Source organism: Aegilops tauschii, chromosome 2 (genome assembly GCF_002575655.3).
Source record: "Aegilops tauschii subsp. strangulata cultivar AL8/78 chromosome 2, Aet v6.0, whole genome shotgun sequence".
NCBI classification, from domain to species: domain Eukaryota; kingdom Viridiplantae; phylum Streptophyta; class Magnoliopsida; order Poales; family Poaceae; genus Aegilops; species Aegilops tauschii.
Genome location: NC_053036.3, coordinates 11,252,439 through 11,269,591, shown reverse-complemented (window position 1 = coordinate 11,269,591; position 17,153 = coordinate 11,252,439). Strand labels below are relative to the sequence as shown.

Here is a 17,153-nt window from a genome sequence, read left to right as displayed (position 1 = left end):
TGTATGAGGATAAGGATAAATATTCTGATACCCCTACTATAACAACCAAGATTGGAGCACAGAATCCTAGGGAGTATGCACATATCTCTATGAAATCTGCACATGCTTGCACAGTTGACTAGCCAGCCAGTGGATGCTACACAGCTAGTTGAACAGTATAAAAATTAGCCAAACCGTTTTCATGGGACAGCTTCCTTGTTTACGGTAGCTGCTATCATGATCACATTGTACATATTCCTTTCTAAACGAGCTTAACTCATCAACTCGTGGACCATCCAACCTGCACGCCGGCCTGTATGTTATCTTGGACCATAGCTCGTCCTGATCTCTCAAGCATGCAACATTCATCATCTAGCTAGTTGTAGATGCATTGGGTACGTGCCTAGTTAGATTGCATATGCGATATGTAATCATATATATGATTTTGATTGCAGCGCAGGAGATTGATCGTGCCACCGATTAATGGAAGAACCGGGATGGGAGAATCGGGTGGCCCAGTTGCTCAATTTATGGGAGATCCGGGTCGCGGTCCTTTCGAGCTTCGTCGCACATCTTCTACTCGTGCTCCTCTCCAGCATCCGTCGGCGTAAAGCCTCTGGAGTGCTGATGCTCATCCTTTGGCTGGCGTACCAGTTCTCCAGCTGGGTCGCTCCATACACTCTCAGCAACCTGTCCCTCAGCAACACTTCGTCGCGGAGGCAGCAGCTGGTGGCCTTCTGGACGACGTTCCTCCTGCACCATCTCGGCGGCGCTGATAACATCAGCGCCTTCTCCCTGGAGGACAATAAGCTCTCTGCACGCGAAGCACTTAATGTCATCTCCCTGGTTGCTGGAGCCAGCTATGTGCTATACAAGCATGTGTACATTGGTGGTGGAGGCGGGACTTTGATCCAGGTGTCCATCATCATTTTCGCCATGGGTGCTGCCAAGTACGTGGAGAGGGCATGGGCGCTGTGGCAAGGCAACTTGGGCAACATCTGGAGGTCCAGCAAAAAGAAGCAAGGAAGTAGATTCTTCACTAGTGACTCGGTGATCAGAAGAGGAACGGATTGTAACTTGGACGATGAGGATGCCCTTATGGTAGCACATGACATGCTCCCGCTTTGCAAGCGTGCCATGTCTGATTCTTCCGTCGACACAGAGTCACCTGACAATCATAACCTTGATACAAGCAGGAAAATATTCACTATGAGGTGGGATAACATGTGCAAGGTGGTGGAGATGGAGCTCTCACTCATGTATGACATCCTCTACACCAAGGCGGCCGTCGTCCACACTCCGTTTGGATACAGTATCCGTATTGCCTCCCCTCTCGCCATTGGCGCCGCAACTGTGCTCTTTGGTTTCTACTACAACAAAGAAGGCCAGACCATACCGGATGTGATTATCACCTATGCTTTGCTGCTAGTTACTCTCCTCCTGGATACTAGATGGCTGTTGGGGGCACTTGGGTCAACCTGGACCCACTCATTCTTGCATGCTAGGCCACATTCCTGGCTTCACCATGTGGTTTTGTGCTCTGGGAGATGGCGCCGGCACCGTCATTTCATTGTTTCTTTGGATCTTGGGAGGCTATGCCTCACGGGCCCTCCAAGGAGCCCGAGCAGCTATAGAAGGTGGTCCGGCACTATTGGGCAGTACAACTTGCTGCAAGAGTGCACACGGAAGATCGGTGTTTGTAGCAGAGCAGCGAAGGCGATTGGAGTGGAAGATGTTTGGAATGAATACCAGCACTCCAAAGGACACAAGTTTTCACGGGATGTCAAGCGAGTGGTGTTCACAAGGGTAAACAAAGTTCTGAGGTCAACATATGAGGATGACAAGGATGGCCGCTATTCCATGGAGAACATCACGATGTTCTGGGGTCAATTGACAACCAAGATGCGCCCGAAGGAACTGAAAAGATTTCGTCTGGCATTTGGTCGTGAGTTCCAGGAGGACATCCTTGTCTGGCACATTGCCACCCAAATTTTCCTCGTCTGTCGCAGCGATGAGCAGTTGGTGATCCATGACAAGAATGCAGTTACACATGCAAAGGCAATTGAGGCAATGTCTCAGCACCTCATGTTCCTGACGGTTGTGCGCCCATACATGCTACCCGGTTTTACACTCCGCAGCCTGGACGAGGTAACCCTCAAAGCTTTAAGAGACGTATGGAACAAGTCTGAGATGTCAGACATTGGTTCTAGTTGGACCACTGGAGAGAAGAAGCTTTCTAGGACCCTTGTCAATAGGAAGGAAGACGACGAGTGGGGTTTCGGAAATAGGGGAACTCGTCTGGTCTCAGACGGGGTTAATATTGCAGTGAAGCTGCTTACGGCTGATCGTTCAGAGATGCCGAAACTGCTGGAGCTTGTCTTCAACATTTGGGTGGATAAGCTGCTGTATGCAGCCACCCGATGCAGCAGGGAATCGCATGCCAGGCAGCTCGGCCATGGCGGTGGCCTCACGACCATCGTGTGGATTATGGCAGAGCATGCTGGCCCGTTTCAGATTGGCCAAGATGGTCCAGATGAAAAAGAGGAATCCGGTGGCATTGGAGATTTGGTTGGTGGCATTGGAGATTTGGTCGGACTGGCGTTTGACCTCCCCAAGCCATCACCGCCAGACCCTGAACGAGCCAAGGAGATGCCCCAGCCACACAAACCTATGTGGCCTCAACCGCCATCACCATGGGATCCGATGTATAGGCCAATGTTTGGAGACGGCGGACATATGATGCCGCCACCAAAAAAGGAGGAGCCTAAGCCCCCTCCCCCTAAACCCATGCCACCACCGAAGGGTCTGCCCCGGCCGGAGTCCGGTGAACGTGAAGACACCAAACCTACACGGGCTGGAAGGTATTCTACGCTCTATCCAGTGGACTGACGCCGTTCATCTCTCACGGGAAAACAATTGTGTCTCCTCCCTTAATTGCCTATAAGCTATCCACTCCAAAAAATATTGTAGTCATTTAACTATTTTTACGGGCTGGGCACCCAGGCAATTGTCTGCCTTATCTTGAACTTAATTATGATGTATTTTAGTATTTCGTCCATTCCAAAATATGAGGTGTATTAATTTTTCAAAAAGTGTTTTTTTATTACTGTAACTTTTTATAGAAGGTTGTGGATTCATTAACTGGTGATCATGTGTTTCCATTTGCAGTTTCTAAGTGGTACATACCTTTGTTGGTTCTTGCAGGTTAGGTGTATGGCAGATTGATTATTTGGTAACCAATTATGCGGCTGTGGCATAAAACGCTACCACCAGTGTTGGTAGTTTATTTGCGTGCGCGCAGTATATTGAATGAAACACGAATATCTTTGCTTTCTCTATACCGTAAACATGTCTCTCTTCAGTTCAGCACCCTTTGTTCTTACTCAACTTTTGGTCTCTTAACGTTAACTGCCCATTACTGTGGAATTTCCTGTTGTTTTCATGGCCGGAAGACATGAGGGCGTATATCCTCTCCTTGTACTTTGGTAACATCCACAACTTGACCAGAGTTGAAGCTGATTGTAGGCTTTTCTTGGATCATGGAAATGTTCATCATCTATATCTTGTGCCAGTGGTGGCTACCAGGTTATGGAGTCACTTGTCTGATACTACTTAATGTAGCGTTTGTTAGTTATGAAGCCCGACATAGCAGGCTTTGGTCGAATGACAAAAATGGCGGGCCGGCGACTCGGTGCGCGGCAACGCTGCTCCCTGGTTGGTGGCGAGGAGGCGGTGGTCTGCGGGCGGTGGAGGCTTAGTCGGCCGGCGAGCTGCAGCGTGACGGCAGGGGCTGTCTGGACCCTTTTGGGTCTAGCCGGGCCTCGGCGCCCGGTAGGCCCCTTGTCCGTGCGTCCGGTCGGCTCCGCGGCGGCGGCGGTGGTTGTCCCCTCACGTCGGCGATGTTGCGGATGCCCCCGAACCCACTATCTCTTCTCCCATCCTCCAGGTCTCATGCCGGTGACCTCAGGGAGACGGCGAAGTTGATTCGGTGACCGTGGTGGCACATGTTGGTGGGCGGCGTGATGGACGGTGCACTATGGTTCGTCTGGGGTCTTGGTGGGGGTTTGGGTTGGGAGAAATCTCGGGCGGTTCATCCGGCCCCGACGCGGCGACGCATGTGGGTGCTGCCGGACCTTCCTGAAGGGCGTCGTGTAAACCCTCCCCCCACTGCCCCCCGCGTACCGGGGGAAACCCTAGGACTAGTCCGGGCAGCAGCGCCGTCGTCGTCGCCTCCTTGTTGAAGGTGTTGCTTGGTACGCGGCGCTTCAGAGTGCTAGGAGCGTGGTGGTTCTTCTCCGGAGGGTGCAGCGGTTGCCGGTCATCTTCGTTTCGTTGATCTGCCGTTGTTGGCATTTGTTTCTCTTTCTTTTTTCTCTGTTTTTTCCTTCGTTTCGTTGATCTGCCGTTGTTGGCATTTGTTTCTCTTTCTTTTTTCTCTGTTTTTTCCTTGGGCTTGTTTGTGCTGCGGCCCCAGCACCTATTGTTGGTTGTATCGGTGGTTGCTTTGTAATACAAAGTGGGGGAAACCCTTTTTCGTATAATGACAAAAATGGCATGCAGTTCTAATTACTATTTCTTCTGTAGTGACATTTAGTTGCACAGTGAATGCAATGGACTTGGACCAACTGGGTATGTTTGCTTCAAAATGAGGAGTCTAGCAGTGTCATGCCAATAGTAAGGAGCTCGAGGTGGCACCAGATTACGTGTGTTCATGGCTCCTTTTGCAGCCACTGCAGCAGCAACATCAGAGTGACAATAACGGATGCCGCGAACGAGTGAAGTTGCTGCAAAAGAAGGCAAGGTAACCCCTTCCTTCCGCCGCGTTCCGTCGCGGGGCGGCACGATTCCGGGGGGTGTGCCTAGGCGGCAGCGGTCCGGCGCGGCGGCGTGCGGGAGATCTGCTGGACGTCAGGGTGGCGTGGCGGTGGGGACTGGCGGCGCTCGCTCGGCCCTGTTCTGGGCCCTTAGGGCCCCATCTGGGTTGGGTCGGGGTGGCGGCAGGGTGCGGCATCGACGTGACTCTCGGGAGGCAGAGGACGTCTATCGGGCCCCATATGGGTCGGGTCGGGGTGGCCTGGTATGCCCTGCTGGCATGTCCAGACGGCGCTCATTATGGTGCCGGAGGCACGGGCCTCACGCAAGACGGCGGTGGAGGTGGTTCCCTCCCGCGCGGCTCCGGTGCTACTGCTCCCGATGCCTGGCGCTTCTCTCTTCGTCCTCATGGCCTCGTTGTGGTGCTCTCAGCTCTCAGTGAGGCGGAGTGGGTGGCGTCCAGACCGTGGTGGCGCAAGCTGGTGGGCGGCAAGTTGGTTGGTTGGATCCGGGCCGGAAGCAAGCCCGTCCACAACCTCCAACCCGTCGCCGTGTCAGATCCACCGCCGCCACGGGAGCGAGCACCACCGCGAGACCCTCCACCACGAACCAGTAACCCCACTGCCGGACCGCGTAGCCACATCGCCGCTCCACGCCCCCCCCCCCCCCCCCCCCCCCAAAAAAGGGCAGCGCCGCTGCCCAGGCAAGGCAACCAGCACGGCCCATCCCGAGCACGGAGAGACGAATCCCCGCCGCCGCCGGCACCAGACGGGCTTCGCCCGACGGCACGAACGGGCGACAGCGAGGGAGGGAGACGGAGGGAGGGGGCCCCGGGCGGCAGCGAGGGAGAGAGACGGAGGGAGGGGGCCCCGGCCGGCGGCGCCCTAGGGTTTCCCCCCGATCGCGTGTGGGGAGGACCCGGGAGGAGGATGTAACCCCTCGGAGTTGTGTTATTTACTTCGTCTAATTTTTTTTCTATTTCATAGTATTGTTGGTCGACTGAATGCAGCTTTGTACACTAGGTACCATGGTCTCAAGTCAATTATAGTACCACACAATGGTGTGGTGTCCAGATGCATGTACATGTTTGAGATTGTATTGATGCATCTCATCTCATTTATAATGGATTATCCTTGAAAATATGTGCATCGAGCGTGTACCCTCACATGTGGTCCTCGCTGTCATCAGTGTTCCTAATTTCTTAGTTTCTTTGGATACTTGTTGAAAGTGGACAGAAAGCTAGTAGGCATACCTTGTTCGCTAGCTCTTGTAACATGGAAATGGATAGAATATTTTCCTACTACTACTACTATATCCTGCTGACTGTTTTTTCTTGGAAAATGTAATTGTTTTGGTTGTGTGGTGGCTTCCAAGTCATGCAATCAATTGTCTGGTACCCTTAGTGTAACATGTCTGTAGGTAGGTAATATAGTACTGAGTGACAAAAGACAGCAGTTGGTTCTGATTACTATTTCTTCTGCTGCAGTGACAATGCATTCCAGCCAATGCAGCGAACTTGGAAGCAGAGTTGCTGTAGAACAAGACGAGGTACGGCTGCCTCCTGCTGTCCTGACAGAATGACCGGGCTGCTCGTCGTTGCTCTGCCAAACTCTGCCCGGAGCATCTAGGCTGGCATTGAAATGAGGCACTCGCCAGTACGACTCGTAGCAACATCAGGTATTTGCGTTGCCATCTAGAGCTTTCTTTTGCTAGCAGGCCATCACTATGCTCCGTTCTTATACCGTTTCGTCAGAATTGCCATGCATACGTTTTTTACTTCGCAGTTGCATCACCAAAAATGTTATGAGCAGTGTGACTACAAACAAGAATGCCACAACCATCGGCACGAAGATCCATGGATGTCTGATGTTGTGTGCTCTCGTTGGAATAGGTTGCCGGCCATCAGATCGAACAAGCCTTCCGTGATGCAAAAAAGGTCAGTGCGCAGCTTTGTATGAGTAGGTTGTACAAATTCAGTTTCACGAGGAGAACCATGATGGTGATGGATGCTGTGACGCTTATGAGTCGCAAACCTAGTTGACATGACCAAGGTTGCCAAGAGGTGCAACAACTTGCGCGTCTTCTGCACCAGATCATGATCGTCGAGTTTGCTGCCGTGGTATAGTGGGATGAAGATAGCATGCACGACCATGTGGACAAGTATGGCACCCAGCAAGGCTATGACATAGGCGAAGACAAAGGCACATGGCACTTGTTTTGTAACGTGACAGTAGCAATATTTCTGCAAGTTCTCAGGCAACTGAACCTTTTCTCCAATCCCAGTGGCTATGCACAGGTTTGATGACTATTTATCCTAATTCTTTTTGGACATGATAGTGGTTACCTGCTTTCTAGACATGCTGAACAGTTCTTCTTTTTTTCAAGCTTAGCAAAACAACAAAATGGAATAGATAATTGCTGATTCACCTATATTTTTACTGAAGGTGCATGTGCAGCTGTAGTAGAAAAGATGTGCAATTGCAGTTGACTGTTTTAGCTAGATCTATGCCTACGGCTGCCGTCGGCATAGATCACGTCAGCGTAGTCTTATCAGACCGTCGGCGTAGTATAGCCGTCGGCATAGGGGCCTATGCCGACGGCCGGGCGTCAGCCGTTGGCATAGTTTAGCCGTCGGCAGTGTTTTTCGCCTGACGGCAACGGACGGTGCCGTCAAAAGCGCTGACGATTCACGGGAAGCCACGTGGCAGAGGTATGCCGACGGCTTGGCCGTCAGCATAGGTGGAAATCTATGCCGACAGCCGAGCCATCAGCATACCTCTGACACGTGGCACTCCCTGGTGCCTCCTGGTGGCAGGGCTATGCCTACGTGGCAGGGCTATGCCTACGGCAAAGCCGTAGGCATAGATGGAACCTATGCCGACGGCTTTGCCATAGGCATAGCCGTGCCACGTGTCATCCCCCGGTTCCTCCTGGCGGCAGGGCTATGCCGACGGCTTTGCCGTAGGCATAGCCCTGCCACGTGGCGCGCCCCTGGTGTCACGACAGCCATCTATGCCTACAGCATTGCCGTCGGCATACTTGCTGACCAGAACCAATAAAAAGATTAGCCAACAAGGCTAGCTATTTACAAATGCTTATACAGACATGATTCAACAGCCATGGATTTGTAAACACAGACCATAGTATATTTTTTATGTACATAACATTTCCATTCTAAGAATCCACAACAACATTATAGGAGGCCGAGGGGCGGTGGTGGGGGAGACAAGGCTGCAACGATGGAGGTGGCATACAGTCAGTATAACAAACCGAAGATCCTACATATGAGGATGAATATGTAATCTATACATTGAATTTACCAAAAGAAAATCGCCTAGAATAGGGGCATCAAACTAAAAAGGCAGAAAATTATTGCTTTTGCTGAAGATAACTTGTCATGTTGGTGCTTGAACCGAACAATACTACTAATACATACAGTACAGAGATGCTCCAGTTTCGGTTGTATCTATCAAGCATCAGTTGTTCAAAGCAAGCTTCAAAGAGAAAAAGAGTGGTGCTGATTCATATGTATATATGTATATACAGAAGATGCAAGTGTCATCAAGTTGGCTTTAGTCAAAGTAAAAACAAATGAACACATACAAAACTGAACCAAGGGTGGTGCTGATTCATGTGTATGTACAGATTGAGGTGCCATCCAGTTGGTTTCAGTCAAAGTTCAACCAAAAAAAATTGACATATACAAACTGAAGAAAAGTGTGGTGCTGATTCATATGTATGTATGTACAGGAGATGCAAGTGCCACCAGGATAGATAGTTTCAGTCAAAAGTAAAAAACAATTGGACACATACAAACTGAAGCAAACCGTCATGCTTTTTCATGTGTACATAGAAAAGATGCAAGTGGTATCCAGAATTTGGATATAGGTAGTACGCTCATGTGGTGAATTTTGTGAATCTATACTCTGCATCTACCAAAAGGATCACTCCCCTCACATGCAGATATAATTCAGTCCAATGGCTTTCTTCTCCCCTCACATGCATAAGACGAGAGCAGACCATCTAAACAGGCGGATCAGACCTTCACCTTGGGAGAGAGGCGAGCGCTACCTGTTGCCGTGTCGTCGTCGAGCTCGGGTGGTCCTCCTCCTCCTCCTCGAGCAGGACAAGGTTGTTTCTCCCCTACACTCCAATGGCCATCTTCTCCAAGGACATCTACAAGGGCAGAACACACCATTGATGCAAGTGTCACCAAGATAGTTTCAGTCAAAGTTAAAGCAAATGTAAATATGCAAACTGAACCAAACCGAGGTGCATATTCATATGTGTGTGTATGTAGAGATGCAAGTGCAATCTGAATTTTGGGGAACCAAAGCATGGTTGTTGTCGTTGTTGTTGCTACTTTAGCAGCAACAACATCCTTGAAATCAAACGAGGAGCAAGTTGTTTTAGCAGCAGCGCATACTAGTAATTAGCTAGGACCATTATTATTGAACAACCATTCGAGGACGGTGGCAGACACATCAATCTCACAAGGCTCTACTGGAGAAACAAAAGCATAGGATATGTGATGCTAGCCTCTCCGATAGAATGGATGGATGCATCATGCACAATCATCGGTTCCATCATTGCAGCACTAGTTGAGCAACAAATCAAATATAACAGTAGTTCCGTTCGTTCAGCCAACAAGTTAACAAAAGTTTACTTCCCACTACTAATTTTGCAACTTGTCATAATAAAGAAAACAGAGCTCGACATCACAGCAACAAAAGCGGTAGACTGGGAGCCTGGAACCATGCAAACCAAATCGCAGAGCAGAAAAATAACAGTACTACCTGGAGCAATAAGAAACTCAACGGACTAGGGCAACATTTGGAAGGAGACAAGCAAGTACTACAACAGCTAGCTGGGCTGAATTGAAGATTAACCAAAATCATATCAAGTATTTGTTGAGCATGATTATACACGGGAAGGGGAAAGGGTTCACGGCAGGGACCTTTAGGTCATGGCCTGGCTTCCATCTCTCCTCCTCATGTGCATTGGTTTGCATCCAATCCTTCCAGTCCAATCCATGGACGTCCCTCCCTCCCTGCATCTCTAGAACAACACGACACTTAAATTTCATCAACTTCCATTGCTACTGATAAAAGAGGAGCAAGATGTATATGCTGCATAAATCATACATGGAGAAGCAAGCTGCTTGAAAACAGAGGAGGTCCATGATGGTTGTTCTCATTCGCAACAGAAGAACTCAAAAAAATGCGCAAGTGTATGCTATCTATGGATACACCAACTCTATCAGTACCTAGCACCCAAACTAAGAAAAAAAACATTCATATGCAGCAGCCTAAACTCAACTTTGAGAGAGCGGACTGATTAACATTTTTTTTGTTGGGTCGAATTTTTCACAAATATAGATAGAAGCACTCCAGAAGCTACATAATAAATCATAGAGGCTGGCCGAACTAATTGGCGCACTCAAACGATACAAGAGAGCGGCCCGATGGACAACTAAGCAAGCATACACAGCAAGTAAAACTACATCACCAATATTATGTAATTAACTGGAAGCTCTTGTTCATCATACCAGTACAAATATACTATCTATATCTATACTTTAATCATGCAGTCAATTGAAGTAAAAGCTGGCTCGGCCAAGAATCAAGCCTAGGATGTGAATTTGTCACAGGATTTGTCACAGGATCCAACTAGGCCAGTGTACTTTACTTGTCAATTGGAGTAAACCGATTCTTCATGTACATTGTAAAGTAGTGCTAAAGTTCCCTTGAACGTGATTCCACGCGTACGTGCAGAATACATGTGAATATGTGTGTCCGAATAGGACTGGAAGTAGACATGGCTAGGGGCTATATACTTATACACTAGTAAATTATGGAATTGATCCTAAGCATCAACAAAGAAAAAAAGAGATTGTCACGAGCCTATGGCCAATAACAAATTAGAGGACAAACTTAAAAAAGGCTAACTAGAGATTTCCTCTCTGTGTGTGTGTACGTTGTGCTCTGGCCGGTAGGGGAATGATAAAAAAAGCAACTACTGCTATGTATGTTAGCTTGTCCGTCAGGATAGATCAAACTAGCTACCGGTGAAGGATATAGCCAGCTTCGTGTGGTGCAGTGCATCACATATTCCTCTACTTAGCAGCAGCAGTAGTGAGCAGAGGCAGGAGGCGGAGGAGATGGAGGTGCTACCTGCCGAGGTGGGTCGTCGTGGCCGTGCTTGAGCTCGGCAGCCCCCGCCTCCTCGAGCAGGACAGGGCGGCCAGCTAGGTGCGCCCCTCGTCCTCCGCCTCCTCGAGTAGGAAGGACGCGCCCTCCTGCCGTCGCCGCCGTCCAGACCGCACCAAGGTGACCTGCAGCAAGGGAAGGAAAGGAGAAGGTGAGGTGGGGAGGGTGGATCCGGGCGAGGAAAGAGGGGAAGGACGTACCTGCGCCACGCCCGTAACGGATCCGTCGAGCTCTGGCCTCGCCGTCGCCGGATCTGGCTGATCCCGACAATGTTAGGGGTGGCGGTCGAAACCCTAGCTAGCCACGGGGTCGGTGGAGGACGGGAGCGCCGATTCTGGACGGAGGGGAAGGTGGAGCGGACCTAGGGGAACTCGGGGGCGTGCTGCGCGCCGCCGGAGCTCGCCAGAACCGGCCGGCGTGGGTGGTGGCGGTGGCGAGGGAGAGGGGTTCGTGGGGGAGAGAGGAGTCGCGAGAGACAGAGAGGTTCGTGGGGAGAGAGCGAGGTAGGGGTTGGGTGGGCTCTTTTTTCTTTTTCTTTTTTTCTCCTTTTCTCTAGATGGATGGATGGATGGTTGTGGGGTGGACAGCTAGATGGATAGATGGATGGATATGCGCCACGTCATCGATCCGTGGCACAAACGTTTCCACGTTCTCCCTTTTGTTTTTCTTCTATTTTTTTCTACCCTCTTGGACCGCCCGTCGACGATCCGTGACGGGAGAGGAGGGCGGCGAAGAGGAGATGGTGAGGTGAGGTGGGGAGGGAATTGATCGGGGAATGGTGCGTCTGGTATGACGACTATGAGTCCGGACGGGGACCTACGGACAGTCGCACGGAACATCTCTTCGGCTTTCCCCGTCACCGTCGACGAAGACACGTGCGACGTCCCTCAGCATCGAACGACGGCACCAAAGGAGGGGTAGGCGCCACCATCGGGGGGCGAATGTACCTCGACGGCATGCCGGATCCAGCGGTTAAAATCGACCAAAAATCATACGATGTCGGAAATCCTCGGGACCTGGCATGGTGTCGTCATATGGCCCTTGTAGGGTGTGCTGAAAGTTTTAGCGTGTTTCGTAGAAGCCTGACCGGAAGTCGCTTGTAAACTGCACCATCTCCGAGGTACTATCTGGCTATCGAGAGAGAACGTGTCAAGTTTGTGAAGGAAGTGCGTTGCCCGTTGCTCCGCTGATCTCAAAACTTCTCGTGCTCTCAAAGGGGGCAATTGCATGACACGTGTCAGTACATGGCATTTTTCGGGCCCGCCTGCAATATTTGAGACATTTAATGCATCCATAGGGTTTCAATGCGGGAATGGCATATCTGCACGGCGGCCACCTGAAATGATGTCCAGAAGTGGTTTTTCAAATCATATATGATGTCTTTGCGGTATGTGTAGGCCTAGTGCAACCCAAGGGGGGCATGCCCCACCACCGAGAGGCGAATGTACCTCGGCGGCATGCCGGATCCAGCCGTTAAAATCGACCAAAAATCATACGATGCCAGAAATCCTCAGGACCTGGCATGGTGTCATCATATGGCCCTTGTAGGGTGCGGTGAAAGTTTTAGCGCGTTTCGTAGAAGCTTGCCCGGAGGTTGCATGTAAACTACACTATCTCCGAGGTAGTATCTGGCTATCGAGAGAGAACGTGTCCGGTTTGTGAAGGAAGTGCGTTGCCCGTTGCTCCGTTGGCCTCGAAACTTCTCGTGCTCTCAAAGGGGGCCATTGCATGACACATGCCAGTACATGGCATTTTTCGGGACCGCATGCAATATTTGAGACATTTACTGCATCCGTAGGGTTTCAACGCGGGAAATTGCAGATCTGCACGGCGACCACCTGAAATGATGTCCAGAAGTGTTTTGTTAAATCACATATGATGTCTTTGCGGTATGTGTAAGCCTAGTGCAACCAAAGGAGGGGCAGGCCCACCACCATAGGGTGAATGTACCTCGGCAGCATGCCAGATCTAGCCGTTAAAATCCACGGGAAATCATGCGATGCCGGAAATCCTCGGGTCCTGGCACGGTGTAGTCATATGGCCCTTGTAAAAGTTTGAGCATATTTCATAGAAGCCTGACAGGAGGCCGCTTGTAAACTACACCATCTCCAAGGTAGTATCTGGTTATCGAGAAAGAACGTGTTCGGTTTTGTGAAGGAAGTGTGCTGCCTGTTGCTCTGTTGGCTATTTCAACCCTCCATCACACTTGTATATATATGTTAAGACACAATGCAAGTTTTGGTGGCATTGCTACCCCCGAAGGCCCCCGACCGGCCTTACCCTAGCCCCGTTGACCCGGAGATCTAGGCCTTTGACTTACACCGGACGGCCTTTGACCAACGGACCTTTCCACCTGATTGTGATAGGTCAGCCCATAGGAACATTTCAGAACAAGGTCTGGGCCCAACCCACCATCAGACCCCCCTCGTGTCGACCCGGCGCGACTGTTTCCCCCGTCCAAGTGCTGGCGGCAGCGCCTTCCGTGAAGGGGGTCACACTCCGGAGCCGCATGACGGGTGTTTGCACCTGACAGCACACTTCCAGACATGTAAGAGGAGCCAACGCAAGATTTGGTGGCATGGCTAGCCCCCGAAGGCCCCTGGCCACACTCGTAGACACGCGAAGAACAATCCGTAGTGGGGGTTTTTTCACATACTCTTGCATCTTTAAAAAATATAAGAAATTGCCACACCTATTATATCACATGTGTCTGCACTATGTAAAAATTTCATGAATTGGTCAATCTCCGAGTGTTCAGAACTATTTCATGCAACGCCAAAACCGCAGAGGGATTACTTCGATTTCATTGCCGTCCGTGAGGGGGGAGGACCTCACACCGAAGCCGCGTATTGCCTCTTTATACGCGCCACCACACCTTAAGACATGTATGAGGACCCAGCGCGATGCTCTGGTGGCATTGCTACCCCCCGAAGGGTTTTTTCTCAAAATATACACAAAAAAAATTCAAAACAAAATGGTGTTTTCTGTAAATTTGAAGCAAACATGATTTAAGTTAGTTCAAATTTGAAACATAGTATAGCAACATAATCCTTTCAAGATTCTGATAAAAAACCATATAAAATTTGTCAAAATCGATCCAAGTATCAATTACTTATGCTTTTAACAAAGTATAAGGACATATATGCAAAAGTACACGAGGTCACATTTCTAACATACTCAAAAATAAAAACAAACTGGATATTCATAATCTATGGAAAATCCTACCCCAAGTCGATGTATAATTTGTGTATGTTTAAGTTTAGATAAGTTAGATTTAAATTATTCAAATTTTAACTTTTAAAAAATAAAAATAATTTAAAATAAAAAACAGATGATATCTATGCCTACGGCGTAGGCATAGTTCTCGGGGCTACCAGGAGGCGCCACGTGGCGGGGCTATGCCTACGGCCTTGCCGTAGGCATAGATGGATAACTATGCCTACGGCTTTGCTGTCGGCATAGCTCTGCCACGTGGCAGCTCCTAGTAAAAAAACCAGATGATATTTATGCCGACGGCCGCCGTCAGGGCCGTCGGCATAGATTTGACGGCGTCAGCCCGCCGTTTGTCCCCGAGCCACCAGGGCCACCTCTATGCCGACGGCCTAACTATGCCTACGGCTGCCGTCGGCATAGTAGGGCCGTCGGCATACATCGATCTATGCCTACGGCTGCCGTAGGCATAGATGAAGCTATGCCGACGGCTTTTCTATGCCGACGGTATTCGCTAGGCCGTCGGCATAGCTCCCTCTATGCCTACGGCAGCCGTCGGCATAGATATGGCCGTAGGCATATAAGGTTATTCCGGTAGTGAATGATGGGCGAACTGGATGGCGCAGTTGTTAAATTTATCGGAGATCCCGGCAGCGGTCCTTTTGAGCTTCGCCGTGCATCTTTTCCTCGTCCTCGTCCTCTTCGCCAATATTGGTCGGCGTAAAGCTTCCGGCGTGCTGATGCTCATCCTTTGGCTGGCCTACCAGCTGGCTAGCTGGGTCGCACCCTATGCCCTCAGTGATCTTTCCCTGTTCGATCCATCACCGAGGAAACAACGGATTGCATTCTGGGCGCCGTTCCTCCTGCGCCATCTTGGCGGTCCGGACAACATCAGTGTGCTCTCCGTGGAGGACAATGTGCTCTCTCGGCGCGAAGGGATGACGGTCGCCTCGTGGATTGGGGAACCAGCTATGTCATGTACAAGCATGTGTACATCCGTAGTGGCGGCGGCGGCGGGGGTTCTTTGATCCTGGCGTCCATCATCATTTTCGTCATCGGTGCTGCCAAGTATATGGAGAGGGCACTTGCACTCTGGCAAGGCAACCTGGCCAACATCAGGAGCTCGAGAAAAAAAGGAGAAGAAACCAATCACATCCTGCTCAGACTCACTGATCACAATGGGATGTCATCATCTGCTACTGGATGAGGAAGCCCTGATGGTCGCACACCAAATGCTCCCATTCTGCAAGCGCGCCATGTCTGACTCTTCGTCGGTCGACGCGGACGATCATGACCTTGATAGAAGCAGAAAAATATTCACTTTGAGGTGGAGAAGGAGCTCTCACTCATGTACGACATCCTGTACACCAAGGCGGCCGTCGTCCACACCTGGCATGGTTACCTCATCCGTGTGTCTTCACGCCGCTTGCCATGAGAAAATATAACACAGACGGACAACCTGCGATGAGAAAATATAACACAGACGATTAGTACAGTTAATTCTTGTGAAAACTTTAAAAATGCAAACTAGTTGCTTGCGGTGGCTAGGAGTATTGCACACGATGCGTATGCGAGTACTCGTGTGCGATGATTAGTAAGTTACACATACGTTACCTTATGTTAACACGTGTGCGATAACACATGACACCTCATACTTTTGTCGGGTTGTGTGCTCCAGTTAATCTTCCCGCGCTTCAATGAATGATTCCCGCGTTCTGCAGGGGTGAATTGTAAAATCCCCAATCCCCAATCCCCTAACCAGCTGGTAGCTATAAATAACCACAGCAATGGCCGATGGCGGCGACTCGCTACTGATCCACTTGCTAGCTAGTTACCCACACATACTATCATACCCCCGACGTCCGACGACAGGATGGAGTTGCATGACAGGAACAGGTGCCAGAGATCATAGTTTAGGTCAATTAATTATACTCCGGAGTTGGATGATTCCGGGTCTGGTGGCGGTCTACAGCTCCAAGCAATGCGCTGGAGTACGCCCCGTTTCCGCTCTAGCATCAGGATGCAGTTGTCGACTAGGGACGAAGATGGTTTGCAGAGAGGCTTTCACTGCTTTAGTAACTTGACCACCCTTGCCCCAGCTCGTTTCTATGCTTGACACAACCTTGGCCCCTGAAAACCAAGAGCATTCCGGACTACAGAGGCACCGCGTGAACTGAATAGCAGCCGGATGTGCGATTTTCAGAGTAGAAACCTTAGGGTTCGTGCAGCGATGATCAATAGACTGAGATACCTACACCAATCCTGCATCGAAAAATAGAACATACCCTAGACGTATTGCAACCCGTAAGTTACAGAGCAGGTGCCCAACATTTTCATTCTCAGAATAGAACATACAAAATTTTGATCGTAGTTTAGGTTGTTCTCGGCTTACTCGAACATGGATGCGGAGAGGCACTTGAATCTACTCTTTCTCTAAGGATTGGTGGGACACCATGCTTATATATGGTGCCGAGAAACAGGGAAGGATGAACGAAGTGTCTGGGGCGTCTGTTGTTCAATGTCATGTGGAAACATCTACAGAGAGCGCAACCGGAGGATTTTCGCAAGGAACAGAGAACGACCCACCTGGATTAATGCACATAGTCACCAACTCGAAACCACCCATTTAAGCATTGTTACGTATTTTCATGAATTTGAGCGTTTCTCGAGTCCGAGGATGGCTGTACGTGTTACACCTCAGTCAGCGTGAGTACAAGGACCAAAACCGTAGGAAGTTACTATTCCTATACGGTGTGTGCTTGTGCCTCTCTTGCCCGTGCGCACGCCGATCAACTAAGCTCCAGAGCGGGCAATGCTTCCCGGATCGATCGTGCGCCCTATCAATGCCGGAAGACCAGCGGGTCAGCAACGTTCGTCTTCTCCTCTGCTGCCGGCCAGCGGCGTGGGGGCTGCGGGCTCGGCCTGAATAAAGGTGGTTTGGCC

The 17,153-nt window shown here is 50.1% G+C and overlaps 1 protein-coding gene and 1 long non-coding RNA gene across 3 annotated transcripts; one reads left to right on the top strand and one right to left on the bottom strand.

Moving 5' to 3' along the window:
- Positions 1-462: 462 nt before the first annotated feature.
- On the top strand, positions 463-2,868 carry LOC141040604 (uncharacterized). The gene has a single exon (XM_073506715.1). It carries the CDS (start codon positions 463-465, stop codon positions 2,866-2,868), a length of 2,406 nt encoding a protein of 801 aa, XP_073362816.1.
- A 4,979-nt stretch (positions 2,869-7,847) lies between these two features.
- LOC109776321 (uncharacterized) lies at positions 7,848-11,530 on the bottom strand. 2 transcript variants are annotated; one of them, XR_012201594.1, is made up of 5 exons: positions 11,201-11,530; positions 10,965-11,125; positions 9,749-9,849; positions 8,840-8,967; positions 7,848-8,022 (listed from the first exon to the last, which is right to left on the bottom strand). It is a non-coding gene; the product is annotated as an uncharacterized lncRNA (long non-coding RNA). The 2 variants fall into 2 exon arrangements; XR_002236054.4 differs by having other exon boundaries at positions 8,863-8,967; positions 11,201-11,528.
- Between the last annotated feature and the right edge of the window lie 5,623 nt (positions 11,531-17,153).

Coding starts and splice junctions, on each gene's coding strand:
- LOC141040604 (XM_073506715.1), top strand. CDS start 463: ATGGAAGAACCGGGATGGGAGAATCGGGTGGCCCAGTTGCTCAATTTA.